The 19,001-nt window shown below is 39.6% G+C and overlaps 3 protein-coding genes across 4 annotated transcripts in view; 2 read left to right on the top strand and 1 right to left on the bottom strand.

The window, feature by feature from the left end:
• Positions 1 to 4,522, bottom strand: part of rai14 (retinoic acid induced 14) — a 37,463-nt gene extending 32,941 nt beyond the window's left edge. Inside the window, exons 1-2 of one of the 2 annotated variants that reach the window (XM_086187645.1) lie at positions 4,185 to 4,522; positions 2,910 to 2,983 (exon numbers count right to left, since the gene is read on the bottom strand). In XM_086187645.1, the coding sequence (XP_086043771.1) occupies positions 2,910 to 2,945 (36 nt within the window). In that variant the 5' untranslated portion in view covers positions 2,946 to 2,983; positions 4,185 to 4,522. The remainder of the gene's footprint in view (positions 1 to 2,909; positions 2,984 to 4,184) is intronic. The other variant, XM_086187644.1, reaches the window with a different exon arrangement.
• Positions 4,523 to 6,356: 1,834 nt separating this feature from the next.
• On the top strand, positions 6,357 to 14,834 carry scarb2c (scavenger receptor class B, member 2c). Its single transcript, XM_086187286.1, has 12 exons — positions 6,357 to 6,588; positions 7,225 to 7,382; positions 8,119 to 8,263; positions 8,381 to 8,572; positions 8,663 to 8,754; positions 10,035 to 10,154; positions 10,841 to 11,019; positions 11,127 to 11,245; positions 12,363 to 12,436; positions 12,767 to 12,818; positions 13,009 to 13,161; positions 13,390 to 14,834. Exons 1-12 carry the CDS (start codon positions 6,469 to 6,471, stop codon positions 13,426 to 13,428), a joined length of 1,443 nt encoding a protein of 480 aa, XP_086043412.1. The 5' UTR covers positions 6,357 to 6,468; the 3' UTR covers positions 13,429 to 14,834.
• Positions 14,835 to 15,863: 1,029 nt separating this feature from the next.
• On the top strand, positions 15,864 to 17,564 carry LOC147244089 (liver-expressed antimicrobial peptide 2). Its single transcript, XM_086187287.1, has 3 exons — positions 15,864 to 15,996; positions 16,101 to 16,240; positions 16,480 to 17,564. Exons 1-3 carry the CDS (start codon positions 15,886 to 15,888, stop codon positions 16,511 to 16,513), a joined length of 285 nt encoding a protein of 94 aa, XP_086043413.1. The 5' UTR covers positions 15,864 to 15,885; the 3' UTR covers positions 16,514 to 17,564.
• The last annotated feature ends 1,437 nt before the right edge of the window (positions 17,565 to 19,001 follow it).

Below are 19,001 nucleotides of genomic sequence, written 5' to 3'. Positions count from 1 at the left end.
GATGAAGCATTTAGCAAAAACTTGACACAAAAACACAGAGCCCATTACAAATTTTCTGGAAATGACTTGACCTCATAAAAAAAATATATGAAGGCATTAAGTTTCTGTTATTTTGTTTTTAAAAATGAAGTGCTGGTTTTGGGGGGTAACATTCCTGCGTAATCTGTCACTGACACAGGGCGCCTATAAATAGAAACCAGGAGATATTTTCTTTCTATTACCGTTGATCTTGGTTTCTATAAAAACCAATGGAATGACTATTGGCTCAGAGTATAAAACAAGCTGGCCTGTGAAACATTCTTTTGTGCATATCTTAATCATGACCATTACTTTCAATCACAAAGTGTGCACTGCAATACTGACAGGCATAATTTAAACCAGGCATTGCTTGCTTGAAAAACAGCGTACCTTTTTGATGTACACTTGTTTTTTTTTTTAAGTATTTCTATGGTTCTGTCTTAATGCAAAACTACGTTTCACATAACTACTCAAGACAAAATGATTCACTCTCCAATATAATGTAGTACACACATGCATGCACATTTCACTGTAGCAGAATGCACTATTTTTGCAGCTTAGTCGATACACAAACCACATAACCAAGCACAGTGAGTGTGCAATGTTGAGGATAGGTAGTGCTTTTTCATAAAACAATACACTGAAAAAATGAATTGCAGTTACATCAGTTATCAAATGATCTACTACTCTGCAACAAAACAACAGTATTTCTTTTCTGTCATAAGACTTTTTGGTGGGTCAACAAGTTCCACTATTTACATAGCAAAAGAAAAAAAAAAACATACATCAAGAGTATGAAAGTGCAAAAATACATGTGGGTGTGAGGTCTGCAAAGGCGTGCAGGACTTTGAGAGGCTTCAGTCGTGTTTCTAAGCAACATCCACATCCACAGCTCTTCCCTCTTTTCTCTCATACCGCCTACAACTGGCTATTTTAGTGAGGATGAGCACTGAAAGCAACCACCTCAGACACATTAACTGTACCATCAGGGTTTGGCTACAACACACCTCATACGTTGAGACACATGATCCATTTTATGCACTTATGATGAACTACTTTGACTTTGTTGTAGCCCCCGGATTCAACATTTTCAAAACAATGGACAGCATTCTTCTCCTCTACTGTACATAGCTAAGTACATTTTCAAAAATTTACTTTTATCAGCTGCGAGCCCAGGTACATTTCGGGATTCCTAAAACTTTTACAAAATCAAATTCAAGCACTTTTCCCAGCACCTTACAACTGAGAAAAATTACATATTCAAACATTTTATCACCTCCCACTCACACATCGAGACAGGCAGATCACACTATAGTCACACATGAAGCCTCAGAGCAAACGAGGCTCGAGTTGAGCCAACTGCAATTTATGTGAATGCCAATGAGAGCAATTAGGCTCTCTCAGCCTTAATTCATTACTTCATCTAAAATGCAAACTAAAGTCAGCTAGCGATTTATTGCGGAATTACACAAGCAATTACAACTTCAAGCACTTTCAATCGCTTTATCCAAAATCCAAACACTTTAAAACTCCAAATCTTAATAAAACATGACTTTAAACTTCAACACTCTGGTCTGCCAGATGTAAAAACATAATATTTACAACAAATATGTAAAAACAATACTGTAAATCACTGTGCTGTAATATTATTTTCTCATATGTAGGATCCCTCATTTTTATTTTTCCCCATGATATGATCAGACGGTACATGGATAGTTTGTGCAGAATATTTATTCGCTTTAAGCCGGCAGACCAACATTTAATTTAATTTTCAGCATTCCAGAAGGAATAAGAAGTTTAGGGAAAGGAGTAGACAGAATAAAAAAAAGTTTTGGCTCCCTTGCTCTGAATGATCTACAGGAGAGTGTGATTTGAAGATGTCCTGCTCTCTTCATCTTCTAGATTCCCCACTCACAGTGTGCCTTGCAGCATGTTGTGGGTATCATAATTGAGTAATGTTGGGAGGTGCTCCACCTACCTAATTGTCCCTCTGCGGGAAAGACTTGCTTTCAACAGAGCATGCCATCTAACCAGAGCTCACCATCCTGCCCCACCACACTCTCTTAATCTTTCAGAAACTGTCTACATAAAGTGAGTGTCTCATTTACTTAGCATTCTTCACTCCAGTTGACAATTCTCCAAACACTCCCTTCATCCCTTCAAACTTCATCCTGCCACCTTCCAGACTTTTCCTGTCTGGAGCTTGGCTCTGTGTCATTAAGGCCACCGTGACAACACATGAGTCAGACACTGTGGAGACGCCTCACTTCCTGTGAGTGTAGGATATGTTAGACTATGACCAAACTAATGAGTGAGCCAACGAGAAGACATTCCTCCCTGCAGACTGATTCATACTCAGCAGGATCAAATCGGCATCTGCAGCGGTGCAGCAGAGTAAGGAAAGATATTTGTGGCCTTTCTTGGTATAATCACAAAATTCTCACCCATCACATGATGTTGCACGGTCATCCTTCTAAAATGACTCTACCTGAAAAGCAAATGTGTCGTTTGTCTGAGTACTACTGCTAACGCAATAAATCATGGTTGCCCATGACCCCCCACTTCTTCAGGTCCTACCCTTCTGATGACACCTACAATTAGAGGTGTCATATCAAACTGAGCAAGCCAAATGTTTTCTGTTTACAAAAGCATTTGAAGAGCTCTAAATGGATTACACACATATTATGACTCAAAACCATTCAGGTGATTTTTCTAAACGCAACATTATTTTTTTAACATTTAGCAAGATATCAATAATCCACAGAGCACCGAGCCCAAGGTGAAGAAATTCAGCTATAAATCATCTGCAAACCACCAGGCACTGACGTACATATGTGCGTAGTTGCATGTACACACTTTACACAGCCGTGAACATGTGTTACAGTACTTACATCAGTTTTTCGAAACTTGGCTTTAAGACTCTTCATGTTCAGTCTGGTCCATGCAGTCTATCAGTCAGTCAAGGCTGGGGGGAGGACAAACGCAGATGTTTCACAGTATTCAAATGAATAGTTTCTATAAATTCATTAATTGTAAGATAAAATGCCTCGAGTTGTTTTTGATATGGAGTGAAAATGTGCAGCACTGGTGCAGTCATATTTACAACTTACTTTTCTTTATATAAAAAAAGGAAAGATGCCCTTTGTTTACATAAAAGCAAACACATGAGAAGTTTTAACAAGACTAATAACATCACTTCAAACTTAAGCTGCAATGAATCTGATCAACTTTTACACATACCTATTCCTCTGCAAGTAATGTGCAGTTGTGCTATTGGAGTAAGCACACCACATGCTATTCTAATTTAATCCTCGCTGCAAATGGTATCCAGCTTTGCACCGTTTCCTATACTGATGTTTTAAATGAACCCTCTGGGATGTCTGGTGACTGTATTTCTCCCTCCAGCAAATTCTTGTTTTTCAGGGCTAAAATGACCTTGTCAGTGATTTGAACCCCTAGAAATATCCTTGGTGAGCATTCCAGGCAAATTTAGCCTACTTATTTTATTATCATTATTATTAACAGGGTCCTCCACTGTCTGCTTGTATTTCAACTCTCTATGTAAGCAACCAGAACCCCTTTGCAAACCATTACAAGTAGTTTTCGGAATTCAGAAAGGTTTTGAAGGAGCACACTTTTCTTTTTGATATTTCAAATATGATGTCATACAACAGAAGGTGGGTGCATCAAGGACAAATATGTCTGGTCTGCTCTGGACATATCACATCTACTGACATATCACATCTACTGACATCCACAACAACCACAAGAAAAATAGGAATTTTCTGTAAACAGTTTAGACAAAAAAAGACCTGCACAACCGTGGCAAAAACCACAATTAAAAAGGTGGTGTTGTGGGCTGTTAAAACACAATTGTCAAAAGACGCTCGTGCGGTGAAGCAGCGGCACATAGCCGCTCGCATATCCCGTTTAACAGTTGAGAGGAGACTTAAACATGAAGTATGAATGTTTGTGGGAAGAAGTGAAAGTTCCAGGCGGATTCATGGGGAAAAGGTTAGCATAACAAGAATCAAACGCGCGCGACGTGCATCCTCAAAACACTACGCCGCGAGACTCCAACTTACTTGTTTCACTGTCTAAACAGTTCAAACAGCTTTCACTTCGACTACCAAACAACTTCACATGATATGCCTGAACATACTCACCCTTTTATGTGTTGGGAGGGCAGGACACAATTGACACACAGACGCTTTTTGAGCCAAGAACAGATTAGCTACCGAGCCGGTGAAGGAACAGCGAGCCGTTGTTCAGCTAGTAGGAGGATGCATAAAGGAGGAGACCCCGGCCCCTACACACTGGCCCGACTCGGCCCGCATACATTAAAAAGTTGGGCTGTTCATGACTGTCTCCCTCCCCTCCTTCGCTCCCTCGCTCCTCGACACTCCACTCAACGGCTGCTGGCCGGTTTAGGAAAGTGACGTCACGCTGCCAGAGCTCCCGTGACGGAGGCGAGCGAGCCCGCTGGTGTCGTCCATTGTGCCCCGTTCATGTGCTGCTGCTGCTGCGGGTAAAGGATCATTTCCCACAAAAACAAACAAACAAACTAAAAGAAACGCAGTCTGATAATTGAGTATACCCTGTTAGGAGAAGGCTGGTATGCATTAGTGATGTATGATAAAACAATGACCTTGTTTATTCATTTCATGATGGACATTATTGCCATAATGTTATAGTTTTTGTCATGTACCTTTTTATTGTCCCTTGGATCCCCAGTCTAGCTTATAAAAGTTTTCGGTGCTCTGTTTTATTTATTTACTACAAGAAATCATTGATGTCTAAACAGTCGTGCCTTCCTAGATCAATAAATCCACCACGTCAGGTGATCTGAGCAAATCCTAAAAAGCAGATTTTATTTTGTCATTTTTTCAGTAAATTCATATCATCATTTTGACTCATCTTTTGATTCCTAGAAAAGCTTGGGGGTCGTGGCATACTACGCTTTTGTTAGTGAAAAGGATTTATTTATTTTTTATTCAAAATGGCTTAATGGAGAACTGTTGTAGTTGATAAAGAGGAATTAAATTTGTATCAAGTACTTTAATTAGATTTGGGGGCTTTAAAGAGAGATCCACCTGAATGCAGCGGGATATTTTAAATTTTGGATCAAACTATGCCCAGCTGCAAAACGTTGCATTCATATTTTACATGCATCCCTGACTCAGTTCTTCCAGAGCAGAGAGAATATCACTCAAACAGGCTGTGTGCTACTCCTCCCAGTCGAGTGTCAACTGTTATTTGTGTTCATATTTGGAGTGTATCATCTCAGCTCAGCCAGTGAGTCAACTCATGTTGATATTCTAGGTGTGTGTCGCAAGAGTACGTATTAATGCAGGCGAGAACATGTCTGAGACGTAAGAGAGGAGTGATGAGATCGTGTGAGGTTGCTGGGCTACTTTGCAGTTTATCTGTCAATCAGTGATTCTCTTTATTGATTTATTTCCTGTGCGTGTTGCTACCTTTTTCTTTTAATTGAGTGTGATTTTAGTTTTTGTACAACTGGTTTGAGAATATGTCTTTGTAACAGTAACGACCAGTCTCCTGTCTCCAGTCCAGTCTCTTTCAGAATTTCACAAACAAAAATCTTTAAAAGACAAAGAGGACCAAGGGAATATGTCATAATTGATAATAATGGAGATGTGGCTTCCTAAAATGCTTTTAACTCAATCCAGTTCATGACTACATATTTCGTTTGCAGACGATGGTTGGAAGTCTATTGGGACAGCGACATCTAGTGGAAAAACTGTTGACTAAAGTCTTTTTCTGCAACGTAATCCCCTATATAATCTTAAAAAAAAAACAGTCCAGTATAACAGCCAGATAAATATAGCATAAACAATTAATACAGTAATACAGATTAAACATTATTATAATAGTTTTGTTTGTTGACTAACGTTTAGATTAATGTCACAGGCCCCAAAACGTTTTTTTTTTTTAATTGGGCAAATTTTTAAATATGTTTAATTTTCTGTTTAATTTGTTTCGTTGCGATGATGTTTACAGGTTTACAATGAAGACGCAAGCACAAAACTACAATAGACTCTCTCATGTGGGGATTAATGTCATGTGATTAAAACAAAGACTATAATACTGCAAGATAAACACCTCCTTTGGATTCAGTTTTAAACAGTCAACTAATACGTTATCTATTTTCAAATGCCATTACAATATCACTTTATCTTTTTGAATCAAAAGTTTAAATTAATCGTGTGTTTAAAATACAGTACTGTATTTTGTGGTTTTTACGGTTTTATGTACGAGAAAGATGTTGGACTGTCGAAGAACCAGGAAGTGCTACAGGTGACGTGTTTCATTCCGGAAGTGGGTGTTTCACGATTGAGCGAGTTCCTTAGTCATCAAAACAAACACAACACGCACAAGCTAATGTCTTTTTAGCGTAGCTGTGATTAGACACAAGTTTGTCTCTTCATCATGCTAAAATCATGCTGCATTTACTGCACTGGACTTCTGTCAATCCTGCTTTTGATAGCCGGTATTTCTCTGGTCTTGTCGAACGTCTTTCCACATTTCGTAGATGCGATTGCCAAAAAGGTAAGCTTAAAAAAAAACAAAAAACAAAAGCACATCTTGGTAATAGTATGATAACAGTTGGGTGTGTTTTGTTATCGATATGTGACATCTTTGACAAAGTAGCCGCATATGGGGTTATATAATATAAATGTTGGCAGATTAGCTTTGTAACGTTAGCTTGAATTATTGAAGTGGATGAATTATAAACAGTGAGTTTTGAGCCAGTTGCTGCTTAAAGATTCGTAAAACAACTTGTGTGTAGTTATTTTAGTGAACCAATTTATACCTTTAACCTTGATATTACGTCAAATAACCTTCAAATTGGATTTTCAAACATCTATTATTTTTTGTAGTATTTTGTTTAACTTGCTGAAAGTGATATAGTATGTTGTACACAACTAAACTCATTACCATGCGAAAAAATCCAGCTTAGTTATTTTCCTCATAATTGTGTTTTTATGCGCTTAGATTTAATCCTCATCTCACTGCCCTACTTCAATGTTGAATAAATGGCTCACAATGACCCTAAATCATGTTCTTGGTGACGGCTTGTCACACGTTGTGAGAACAGCTTATTCAGCAGCTGATCATTCATCTCAAGTCACATTTTTCTGAGCTTTGCATGTGAAGTAACCCACTGCACTTTGTCCCATATAGGAAGTAGTTTTGAAGAATGGCACAGACGCATTTAATGCCTGGAAGGATCCACCGGCACCCATCTATATGCAGTTCTATTTCTTCAATCTGACCAACCCCATTGAGGTTCTGGAAGGGGCTCGGCCCGCTGTGGTGGAGATTGGACCGTATACATACAGGTGACATAAGAAGAGGAGGGAGTTTTGATTCCCCCGCGCATGTCACAAACAGCACAGTTTTCAAGCCGTAAACGATTGTCATCCTTTGTTCTAGTTTGAAGCTTTTTCTCACATCTCCAACCTGATGAGAAGCTCCTGGCTGCAGACATATCAGCGGAGCAGCATGAGATATATCTGTTAAACTTATTTCCGCTTGAGTGTTTCATGCATTTATCTCCAGTTAACTAAACAGTGAACAAAATACAGTATTGTTTACATTCCCTACAATGTTATTACATTACTGACAATACAGCAAGCCAGCGACGGATTTCGAATCGAAGAGATTTAGAATAAGTTGTCTGCGGGCAGCTTACGGCAGCTTTATTGTCTCTCTATTGAAGTTCATGTTATTGCATCAGAGCGGCCCAACAGTTTCAGTTGTGACAATTTTGTGAGACTGAGCAGGAAACCACTGCTTCTGTGTGTGAGACAAAGGTGACTTCACTCCAGCAGTAGGAATTTGTTGTTGTTGTTGTTGTTGTTGTTGTTGTTTTTTGCAATCTGAGTTACAGTTCTTGATTTAGAATTACAGTAAGACATATGGCTGTAGGATGGTAATTAAGGGATGTTGATACATTTGTAAATGGTGCCAAAACCTCAGGGATGTTAACTGCTTCTCATGGGATCTGAGAAATTGATTCTTTAAATAAAGGGGAAGTTACTGTCATGTGTTCCTTATTGTTATTCTTTACCACAGGGAGTATCGACCTATGGAGGGAGTGACCTTTCAGGATAATGGCACTAAAGTATCAGCTGTCAACACTAAAACCTACATATTCCAACCAGACATGTCGCAAGGCCCAGAGAATGATGTCATCAGGACAGTCAATATCCCTGCCGTGGTGAGTCTGAAATGATTTGGACCTTTAGTGTTCTAGAATTGTTAGACTTCTTCTGTTGTATAGTGTTTTTTTTTTTTTTTTCTAAACCCAAGCCCTTTCCTTCCTGCTTGCTGGTAGACGGTGATGGAACGATTCAAGGACAGTCCTTTGGTGTCCAATCTGATCTCGTCCTACATGCGTTCCACCGGCGAAGGACTGTTCGTCACTCGGACTGTGGGAGAGCTGCTGTGGGGTTATGAAGATGAATTACTCAAAGCCCTCCACACCTTTAGTCCTGACCTGGATGATGTTTTTGGACTCTTCTACAAGGTTTAATTCAACGCTACGATACAGGATGTCTCTTGTCATTTTTTTTTTAATCTTTGTCAAGCTGATTACTAATTTTTGATTTATTTGCAGAACAATGGCTCCAATGATGGAGAATACGTGTTCTACACTGGCATGCAGAGCTATGAGGACTTTGCTCGAGTGGATACATGGAATGGTCAAAGGTATTCATTCACCTCTTGCATAGAAACAAAAATCTTGATCCAATCAGTGCATGTCATTGGACACATCCCCTTTAAATGATGGGGATTGATATGGGACAAAGTATGATTAACACTTCTTTAGTCCTACTTGATGACATTATGGCCGTACAAAGGGAGTGTCCTATTTATCCTCTCCATAATTGTCACTTCTCAGTTGATTTATCTCAGTTCTGGGATGATTCATTTGGTTAAACAGAGCTTTAAAGCAACTCAATCCCATCATCTTCTGTGCTGCAGCAAACTGGCACACAAAGAGTCACAGAAAATGTTTATCCATCCATCCATCCGTTTTCTTCCGCTTATCCTGATTAAGGGTCGCAGGGGGGCTGGAGCCTATCCCAGTGGCTTTCGGGCAAGAGGCGGGGTTCACAATATTTATCTTTCCTCCAGCTTTTCTCTCTCTTTCAAACTGTCCTACCTACACTGTAAGGCCAAGGGGATTGAGTGCCAGCAGGGATTTGGTGAAGTGTGTTTATTTGCTTTCTTGAAAAAAACGAGGTCAAGGTATATATTCTGTGTCGCTCATATCTGTCGTATTAAAAAAAATCGAATGCCAACAGGGGAACCAGGAGATGCTCGGCTCCTCTTGTGACCCGTTCCCATGATGTGGGGTATTTTCAGGCTCTAAAAGCTTAACAGTTGTTGCTATTAATGTCTGTTTTCTCTGCCGTCATCATTGTGAACCAATGTGGAAAATTCAGTTATTATACTGATGTACGATTCATGCATGACGGTGACTCATGGTGCGAATTTCGCAGACACCAGTGGATGAGACGACAAAACAAATCATAAATTTGACACTTAAAGTCAAAGGTCAGAGGGATAAAAAAAAAAGGCTGGTTTCTGATGGAGTTCTTATTCTCAGTGTTTTTATTCAGAGTATGTTAAATACATTTCTGACTATGAAACAGTGAGCTCCCTGAAGGCCGTGACGTCGTTCACACGCTGCAGTAGGCAGCAGCGCCGCACAAAGACCAAAACTGTGCCTTCAATAAACAAAGGCCTTGTGTTTTTCAAAACCAGCAGCTTTAACCAAGTTCCGTCTTACCTACAAACATTTTTCCATGTAAATCCAGACTTAAATATATTTTTTTTAAAAATCAGGTTTTCAGTCAGCAAGTTGTTCATTGGTCGTTCAATCGAGCTGACAAAGAAAGAATGTTCTTAGGTGCTGATTCAGTGCATGGACTACCTCGACTAAAAAGAGAATAAATTGAAAACTGATGAATGTATGCACGCAGATCGCTGAACTGGTGGACGTCTGATGAGTGCAATATGATTAATGGAACCAACGGGGCGTCTTTCCATCCGGTCATCACAAAGAAAGAGGTACTCTACATGTTCTCATCGGACCTGTGCAGGTGGGTGTTTCCAGACGGTGTCAGATCCATAAATGCTGCTGGGGAAAAAAAGTTCTTACGATCTTATGAAGCACTGGTGTTAAAACTAAAAAAATAAAAAAGGATCCAGATAGATGAGCTGTGGCATTGACCACTAAGGTGATTTGTGTTTTGTGTGAGTTGTTTTTGGATCAGTAGATATTGAAAACCTTTTGGGTTATTGGGTAAAATTAGATTGAAACATTTGAAAGTTCTCCTCTGTCTTGAGTAGGTCAGTGAAACGGCTGCCTTGAATCATTCTGAGAACACCTTCCTATATAGTTGCCTCTCCATCATCCAGGTCCAATGAGGGATTAAAAGTACCAGTTTAGCCTGGCTGATTAGCTCCTTGAATGAGGTCGCTGTTAGCTTACTGGTTATTTTCTGCTTCTTAAAGCTAATATCAGAAGTCTGTCTGTGTTCGATCAGATGAACTGAGAGTACAGCGTCTACAGGATGGCTAAATGCTGACTGAGGTCGTGAATGCACTTGAACAGCCTGGTTTTACAAAGTTGTAACATGTCACTCGATGCCAAACTTTACAAAATTTACTTATCAGTAAATCAGCTCAGCAGCTCACGTACAAAATCTCTTGGGTTGCATTTTTGGCATAATAGAAAGTATTTGATCTGGCAAAGATTAACCAGCATTTAACTCTTATTCCTAAGGTCTCTCTATGCTCTGTATGAGGAGGATGTGATAGTGAAGGGGATCCTCGGGTATCGCTTCACTCCTCCCAGCGAGGTGTTCGCCAATCTGACCGTAAACCCAGCTAACGCAGGCTTCTGTGTCCCTCCTGGAAACTGTCTCGCCTCCGGTGTGCTTAACGTCAGCCAATGTAAACAAGGTGGGCAAAAGTTGATTCATCATCATGGTCATTGTCATCATCTGAAATGTCTTCATCAGCTCTTACTCTCCTGATGGTGTTCTAACCCTAACCTGTGGTGGGTTCAGGTGCTCCCATTATTATGTCCTCACCACACTTCTACCAGGCGGACGAGATGTTCGTTCAGGACGTTTTTGGCATGAAACCAAAGAAGGAATATCACCAGACCGCCATTGATATCAATCCGGTAGGAATTTAGACTTTAATACAATATATGAGCATTGATTCAGGTTTTTCATTGGTATTTCTTCCCATTTTCATCCAGAAAAAAAAAGAGTAGTAAAACAAAGGTACACATACCGAACACAAGATGGCGAGATAACTCAGCTTTCTACATGCAGCCAGTTGTTAGCTATCAAGCAGAGCTTCTTGTATTGAAACTGTGGTTAAAAATTAAAGTGATGGTACTAGGTACAGGGTTGTCACAGTGATAAGCACCAAATGTTATTGACCTTATGCTAAATCTATGATAAAGAGAAGCAGAAGTCTGCTGTGCTGCTCAGTATCGGTTTGTTAGGAAGGAAGTAGAAGATCTTCATTTGGAGTTGTATACTCATGTACTGTTACTGTCTTTACACGGCACCATTTCAGTTGTGTGTTGTTACTGAGAGTTGTATTGTCATGTTAATTCTCGGCTTTAAACCGAAAAGCACCAACAAGAGCCTGTGGAATTTTCGAAATAACTCCCTAAAACCTGATGGAATGTCCACATAAGTATGTAAAATATATATATAGATATATATCTGTATATATATATATATATATATAGATATAGATATAGATATAGATATAGATATGTATGTGTGTGTGTATACATACATATATATGTGTGTGTATGTATATATATGTATATATACATATATAGATAGATAGATATATAGATATATATGTGTATATGTATATATATATATAATGTGTGTGTGTGTGTGTGTGTGTGTGTGTGTGTGTGTGTGTATATATATATGCCAACCACTGGCATATAAACTGGCTCACAAGTTCCTGAATGGAAAGAGCCAGCAGTTTCCTGTTCAGGCTGATTTGCAGTAGATCGTAGAATTCCGGACTTTTAATTCCGGACTGTTAAGATTCAGATGAAGTTAGGAGAGAAACAGACGGTGATGCACGATCACCTTTTAGTCAGGAAAGGTTACTGTAATGTATTTTTTTTCCATACGGTGGTTTAATGTCACATGATGAATAACGGACATGTATGATAACGGGACCATAAGCCGACAGGAGCTTTAGTTTCTCTACTGAGATCACTGCAGCACTGCATGCGTCTAAAATGCATTTCTCCTCTGCAGCTCACAGGAGTGGTTATGCAAGCAGCCAAACGTCTCCAGGTCAACATCTATGTGGAGAAAATCCCCACATTCAGGTAGCTAGTTGATGATGTCATCAGTTTGGCTGCTGCTGAGCATGTATGTGTTTGTGTGTGTGTGTGTGTGTTGAGTGGGGGGGCGTGTATCTTGCCTGTTAGACTCTCAAATTCACTTCTGATGAAGTTTTAGTGGCCACATGACCACTTGAGTCTTTGCCAGTAAGATGAACTGTGAGGACATAATGCCACCTTCATCTCTATCGGATGGACTTTGAGACTCTGGCTCCTGGCTCCGTTGTGACATGTCTGCTTGGCAGGCTGAAGGAGAAAAACAAGATAACCTTGAGACGATTATAAAATTATCTTGAATTATTTCTTGTTTTTCAGTCAAACAGGAAACGTGAGGACAGTGGTCTTCCCCGTGGTGTATCTAAATGAGGTAAAAAAGAAAAACATTGTGTCTGACATGTAAACTACTTTCTCCCACAATGCGTTGTGCCTCGATTTTGCATGTGAAATGACCATTTAAGAAATGTCTTGCTGACAGTGAGGATGGAAAAAATTAAAAAGATGAGTAAATGTTTGAAATCCAGGATTGATTTCATTTGTTTCTCTCCGCACCTTCCCAGAGCGTTGTCATTGATGACGAGTCAGTCAAGAAGCTGCAGCTGATTGTTACCGAGCAGAATGTGGTGGAGAACATTCCCTTCATGCTGATTGGTCTCGGCATCATTCTGGGAGGCATCTTCATGTTCATGATGTGTCGACATAAGATCCCTGAGGTGAGTTGAGACTTGACGTGAAACCAGTTGGCTGCACCACTCACCATGACGTCACGGAGTCCTGCTTGTTGGACTGCGTCTTTGTCCAGATTTAGAAGGTGAAAACCGGGCCAGTGTGGGCACAGCAAAGGCAAATAGCATTTACGAGAGTGGGGAGACTTAAATGCCTTAATAGTGTGTCCTTGACAACAACTTGGATGTTTATTTTTGTCCAATTTCATTTTTCAGAGCACCGCTGCTGAACGACAGCCGCTGCTCTCATCATAACACCACAAAGGACATGCATGAAGGAGGATCACGGCATCTGCAGTAATATTCGGTATTTCTATGGATCTGCACTTTCAAGCTCCAACTTTGTATTTTCTTTGTTGGATATTCTGGGGAGTCGACTTCAAACTAATGACACATCCCGGAATGGGGGTGATTTTAAGTTACTTTTCAATCCCAGCCCATATTGTAGTATGAAATCAATGGTTTTCTGAATGTGAGCGCGAGCGTGAGTGCGTGTTATAGCTCAAGACCGAACAATGATGAAGGAATGCTGTCGGCGTGTGTGTTTTTTTTATAAGTAAGCGCAGTTTTTGGCATGGCCATTGATAGAAAGTTTATAAAGCTGCATCAATGCAAATGTAATGGTTTTCTTCTTTTTTTGACCTTTAAATTCATTTTCAAAACAAAGAGGAAATTGTCTGCTTTTAAAAAGCAAGCTTTTTATGGTGTTGTTGTTTTTTTGTTGCACCGTTTATGTACAATTTAAGAAAAGACTGCAGGCCAATTTTTTTATTCTTGAAGTGATGAAGACAAGTTCTGTAGCCGAAAATGTTCTCATCAGAAAAAAAAGCCATATTGACATCACGTACTTGGAGGTTATGTTGGTTTCTTTCAGTGATGGGCTGAACGGAGCTTTGAATCTGTTGTGAAACATACTGTCAAATTAAGTACTTTGTTGCTGCAGAAGTATGAGTGACTGGCATCAGGTGGATTATTGTAGCACATCAGCAGTAGCAGTACAAAGGGAAGGTCCTTGCACCGCGTGGGTTGTACAGCGTCTCTAGTCCTTATGTGTGATGTCATATTTTCTTTCCCCCCTGATTCTGATTCTTTTCCGTTTTTGGGTGATTTTAAAATTTCTGCTGACATCAATCTACAACCACTACTGATAACTATTTTGCCAAATATCAAAATGTTTTTATGTATTTCTTTTTAACATTTTAAGTATTTTCTGGAACTAAAGGTACAGTTTTATTTTGACACGTTAATCATCCCAGTTACCTCTGTACTACGTTCTTCATATCAGGATTCTCCTTTTAGACCTCAAGTATACACGTTGACTGCAGTGTTGCCATTATTTAGATACATTTAAAACATCAAAATGCAATTCTTATATAAGCAAACACCAACCTGACTATTGTGGGGGATCGTGACTCTTCTAAACAACATTTTAATATATTTCTTGGGCTGCAGCTGATAAATGATGTTTATTTCCAGCACTGAAATGTCACTCAAAAAAATGGTCACAGTGTAAACCTCGCTCACGAATTGTCTTGTGTCAATGTTCTCATGGGTTTTATGCTCTTCATACCACTACTACCACTACTACTACAACTACACCTTCAACAATGTACTAACAACACTAACCTGAACTGTTTACATACTCTCAATAGGCCACATATTGTACTGTTTGCTACATCATATTAATAAAACTTGGTGTGCTTCAAATCGTCTCAAAATGATTCAGTACATTCTCTTTACTGGCTTTTGTCCCTTCTGTCCAAAGATCACCAGTAAAACATTCATTTCCTCGTGACAAACCGTATATGATTAATTTATAACATGAAGATGTGGGATGTAGGTGTCTAAAGTTATGAATCATAGCCGCAATCAACATGCACACCTTCCTGAATTCCAAGAATTAAATCAAGATTTGAACCAACACCTGTAGCGTGCCTGCAGTAGGGACTGTGACTCCGTACCTAACCAGTACTGAAACACATCAACTTGGACTCCCTCTACTTAAGAGTCTCCAGTGAGTGATGTCAAAATGGAATGTAAAAAAAATATATTATTTTTTGAGTATTAATTTATATCTTAATGCTAAACTAAGCTGCTGACTGCTAAAACTTCTGATTTAACTGGCTGATGTGAGGGGATTCAATAATCTCAACTCTCAGGAACAAAGCATCCTAGTGCCCATCTCCACTCGCGGCAACTTTTGGCCCCTGACACTTGAGTGCCCGGGCCCCTGTTAAAGCTGCAAGCAGCGTTGAGCAGGCCCTTGGTTTTCATGAATATTGTTGGAACAGCTTTCATTTCCATTAGCAGGGAACAGGGCTTAGTGGTACGTACAGTCAGGTAGTTACAGTACAGGTAGTTAGCTATTTTGACTTCTGCACGTTCTTCCTTCAGCTTCCTTGCTTGTCTAGAAACTGCAGTGGTAAAGTAAGGAAATGGCAGACGCCTACAGTCTGTGACATGCAAGATTTCAGTTGCAAACCTGCGACGTGGAATTGTCCTCACCTAACTGATTAAAGTGTACTTTGGGTCCTGGCGGATAACCTTTGACCCGAGTTGACAACATAAAACTGATAAGTCGCACCATGCAGCAGGAGGTTATTACATCTTTGGCTTATCTTCCAAATATCAGAAAGTAGCAAATTAGGCAATTAATGTTTGATATGTGTGACGGAAACGCCTCCTTAACCCAATTATTGCCTTTAATAATGCATGTGCCACGGGACAGCCCAGCAGTCTGCTCCAGAGCGAGACACAATGAGGACACTTCAGCAGAGACTTGTCATTCTGTCAGTTGTTTTGTTGCTCATCTGGGCCATTCAGGTAACTTCTATATCCTACGTGGCTCAATTGGCTTAAGAGCAGCTCTTGTTTATTTTTTAAAAATTTGATTGCAACATTTCATAGCAGTGTTCCTATATTTACAGGCGGATTCTCTGCCTGTACCAAACGACTGGCATGGCTTGATTCAGCGGACCAAACGCTCGCTGCTGTGGCGCTGGAACAGCATTAAGCCGGTGGGCGCCAGCTGCAGGGATCACATGGAGTGTGGCACCAAATACTGCAGGTATGTTTCTAAAAGACACGTGGTCCTTACAGCAAAGTATTGATCCAAACTAAGACGTTGTTTTTAGCACTGAATGAGAGGTTTGATATCTTTGACACCTCTAATTTATACTGCATATCCTATTTTCTTATTCTGTCTCCGTAAGAACTCATCTACTCGTGTGAAGTTGTGCTTTTGCACCGCAACATCAAAGCCTACTATTAATGATACCGAATGAAGGCCGTTTCTTATCTTCACAGAAAATATGTCTGCTCCTTGCGGAAATCCAGCTGAAGAAAAGAGCGGCACAAATCCAACAAGGCAACTCTGCAAAAACGAACATTATGCTTCTTGGAAAGGCGCTGCTGGTCTCTAACGAGCCCTGAAAAATTATAAACATGATATTGGATAATTATATTCTGGCATGCAGCGAGGAGCTGCTGGCTGTTTATCAGTTCAGCTAATCTGATCAGGCAGAACACAGCAACAAAACAAAGTTGTAAACATCGACATGAGTCTCTCAAACCAGAGTTATATTCATCTTTTAATTTAGCAACTTGCAATACATCGGATTGACTGTATTAATCTGAAAGGAAATATGAATAATGCAATGTTTGCAAGGTGTTGGGTTATGTTATTTATTTGTACATGTTGTGAACACTGTAAATACGCAAATACGTTTTACACTTTATAAGTTGTGACACCCACGTTTTGTTTGTTTTTAACTGTAAAACCAAAAGAAATGAAAACGTTTTATTTCTTACAATTATTGCTACTCTTTGACGGAGGATTTTTTTTTTTTTAAATGGGGTGTTTTCCTTATAAAATTATTACACTCATTTTACAAGTAGAATGTGAAGTATATGCATATAATATAATGAATTATGTCCATTTCCAAATGCATGATGTCATTAAGGGGCAAGCTTTGTCTCGCTGTGGAAACATGTTGGAAGCATTTGCACAGGTTGCACACAGCCACAAAAAAACTGGAAAAGTCATGGAATTTAAAAAGAGCATTTTGAGGCCTGGAATTAAAAAAAAAAATTAACAGTTAACTAAAAGTCACAGAATATTAGAATAAATGTGGTTTAGTTAAGATTTCCTGGTAAAAAAAACTTTTTTGGTAAGTTCACTTTTTTTTTTTAAATTTGTATCAAATCACATAGGTTTAATTTTAGTTAAATGTATGCTGATAAATTGTTATATGGATGGAAAGTCCATCCTTCCATCCATTTTCTTCTGCTTGTCCTGTTAAGGGTCACAGGGGGGCTGGAGCCTATCCCAGCAGCCTTCAGGTGAGAGGCAGGGTTCACCCTGGACAGGTCACCAGTCCATCACAGGACCAACACATAGAGACAGACAACCATTCACACTCACAGTCACACCTACAGTCAATTTAGAGTATCAATCAGCCTCGTCCTCTCTTGATGTCTTTGGACTGTGGGAGGAAGCTGGAGTACCAGAGAGAACCCACACAGGAACAGGGAGAACATGGAGACTCCACACAGAAAGATCCTGTGCTGGAGCCGGGGCTCAAACCTGGAACCTTCTTGCTGTGAGGCCACAGTGCTGACCACTGGACCACCGTTTCCCCCCTCCACCCCCACCTGTTTTTATGTTCAAAGCTATGCTGACAAACATGGAAAGATAATTGAAACTGAAATGACATTCATAAATGTTGCCCTATTTGTGTAAATATAGACAGAATGTAGCTGACCTGTGATAAGTCACAATTCTTTTCTCCCCATGTTGCACCAACCCAGCTTTTTCAGTCCTGCCCCTGTGGTGATATCTTGGTCTCAAATGATACCAACACCATACCTCAATGCGCTAAGGAGGAATTGGAATGTTTCTTTGATGTGCATGATGCCATCAAGTTTGACTTAAACACTGATTTTTGTCAAACTAATGTAACTAATAATTCACACATTCACAAAATATGACCTACCAACATCATGTAATCGAAGACTATCAAATGAAATTTAATGGATTGTATCGGATCAGAATCGGTGCATCTTTAGACGTGATATACTGAGGGTTCACACTTGCACTTCAGAGTTGTGCTGTTTGGTTTGGGTTCCAGAGCCTCATGATGGGACACCATGAGGCTCTGGAACCCTTTAAAATCATGACTCCTCCTTGTTTCTCCATCTTGATACCCTTTGGGAGGTTTCTGCGAGGCACAGAGAACAATATATAGTTTAAATGGAGGAGTCACGTGACCGATCTTGCACAATCACTCGTGAAAATGGACGCCTCGGAGCTGTTAATTATCACCACGAGAGGGCGACCATAGACAGTTTTATAGACATGATGGACTCAGTACGTTTGTGATGTACAAAAAAAAACTATAATTATGGTTTATATTCCAATCATCTCAGCAACAGATTCTATTTTTAATATTGCACCCCCCCCCCCCCCAAAAAAAAACAAGTTTACTTTAGTAAATGGTTGAATTTGAAGGAAAATGTTCAGTCTGGTAACATTGTTATCTAATTAATTTCAACTGGAATTGTTTGTCTTTGTAAGACATAATGATATTTTAGCAGTTTATGTAATATTTGTGATAATTTGCATAATTGTCGGCACAGTATAATGACTCGTGATCTTTATTTTTATCACAATCTAAAAATAATTCACGTATTTACTTATTTATTTAATTTTTATTTATATGTTGAACTAGTTTCCCTACCAAGTGTCTTGGATAGTTTGAGTGACAAGGAATTCCTCTCATTGCATTGGCTAATGCCATCGTGACGTAACACCTCCGCCGGCTTGAGCG

Source organism: Aulostomus chinensis, chromosome 19 (genome assembly GCF_037954235.1).
Source record: "Aulostomus chinensis isolate RoL2024-O1b breed Wild chromosome 19, RoL_Achi_v1.0, whole genome shotgun sequence".
In the NCBI taxonomy this organism is placed as follows: domain Eukaryota; kingdom Metazoa; phylum Chordata; class Actinopteri; order Syngnathiformes; family Aulostomidae; genus Aulostomus; species Aulostomus chinensis.
The sequence above is the reverse complement of the archived record's forward strand: the minus strand, read 5'-3'. Positions and strand labels throughout refer to the sequence as shown.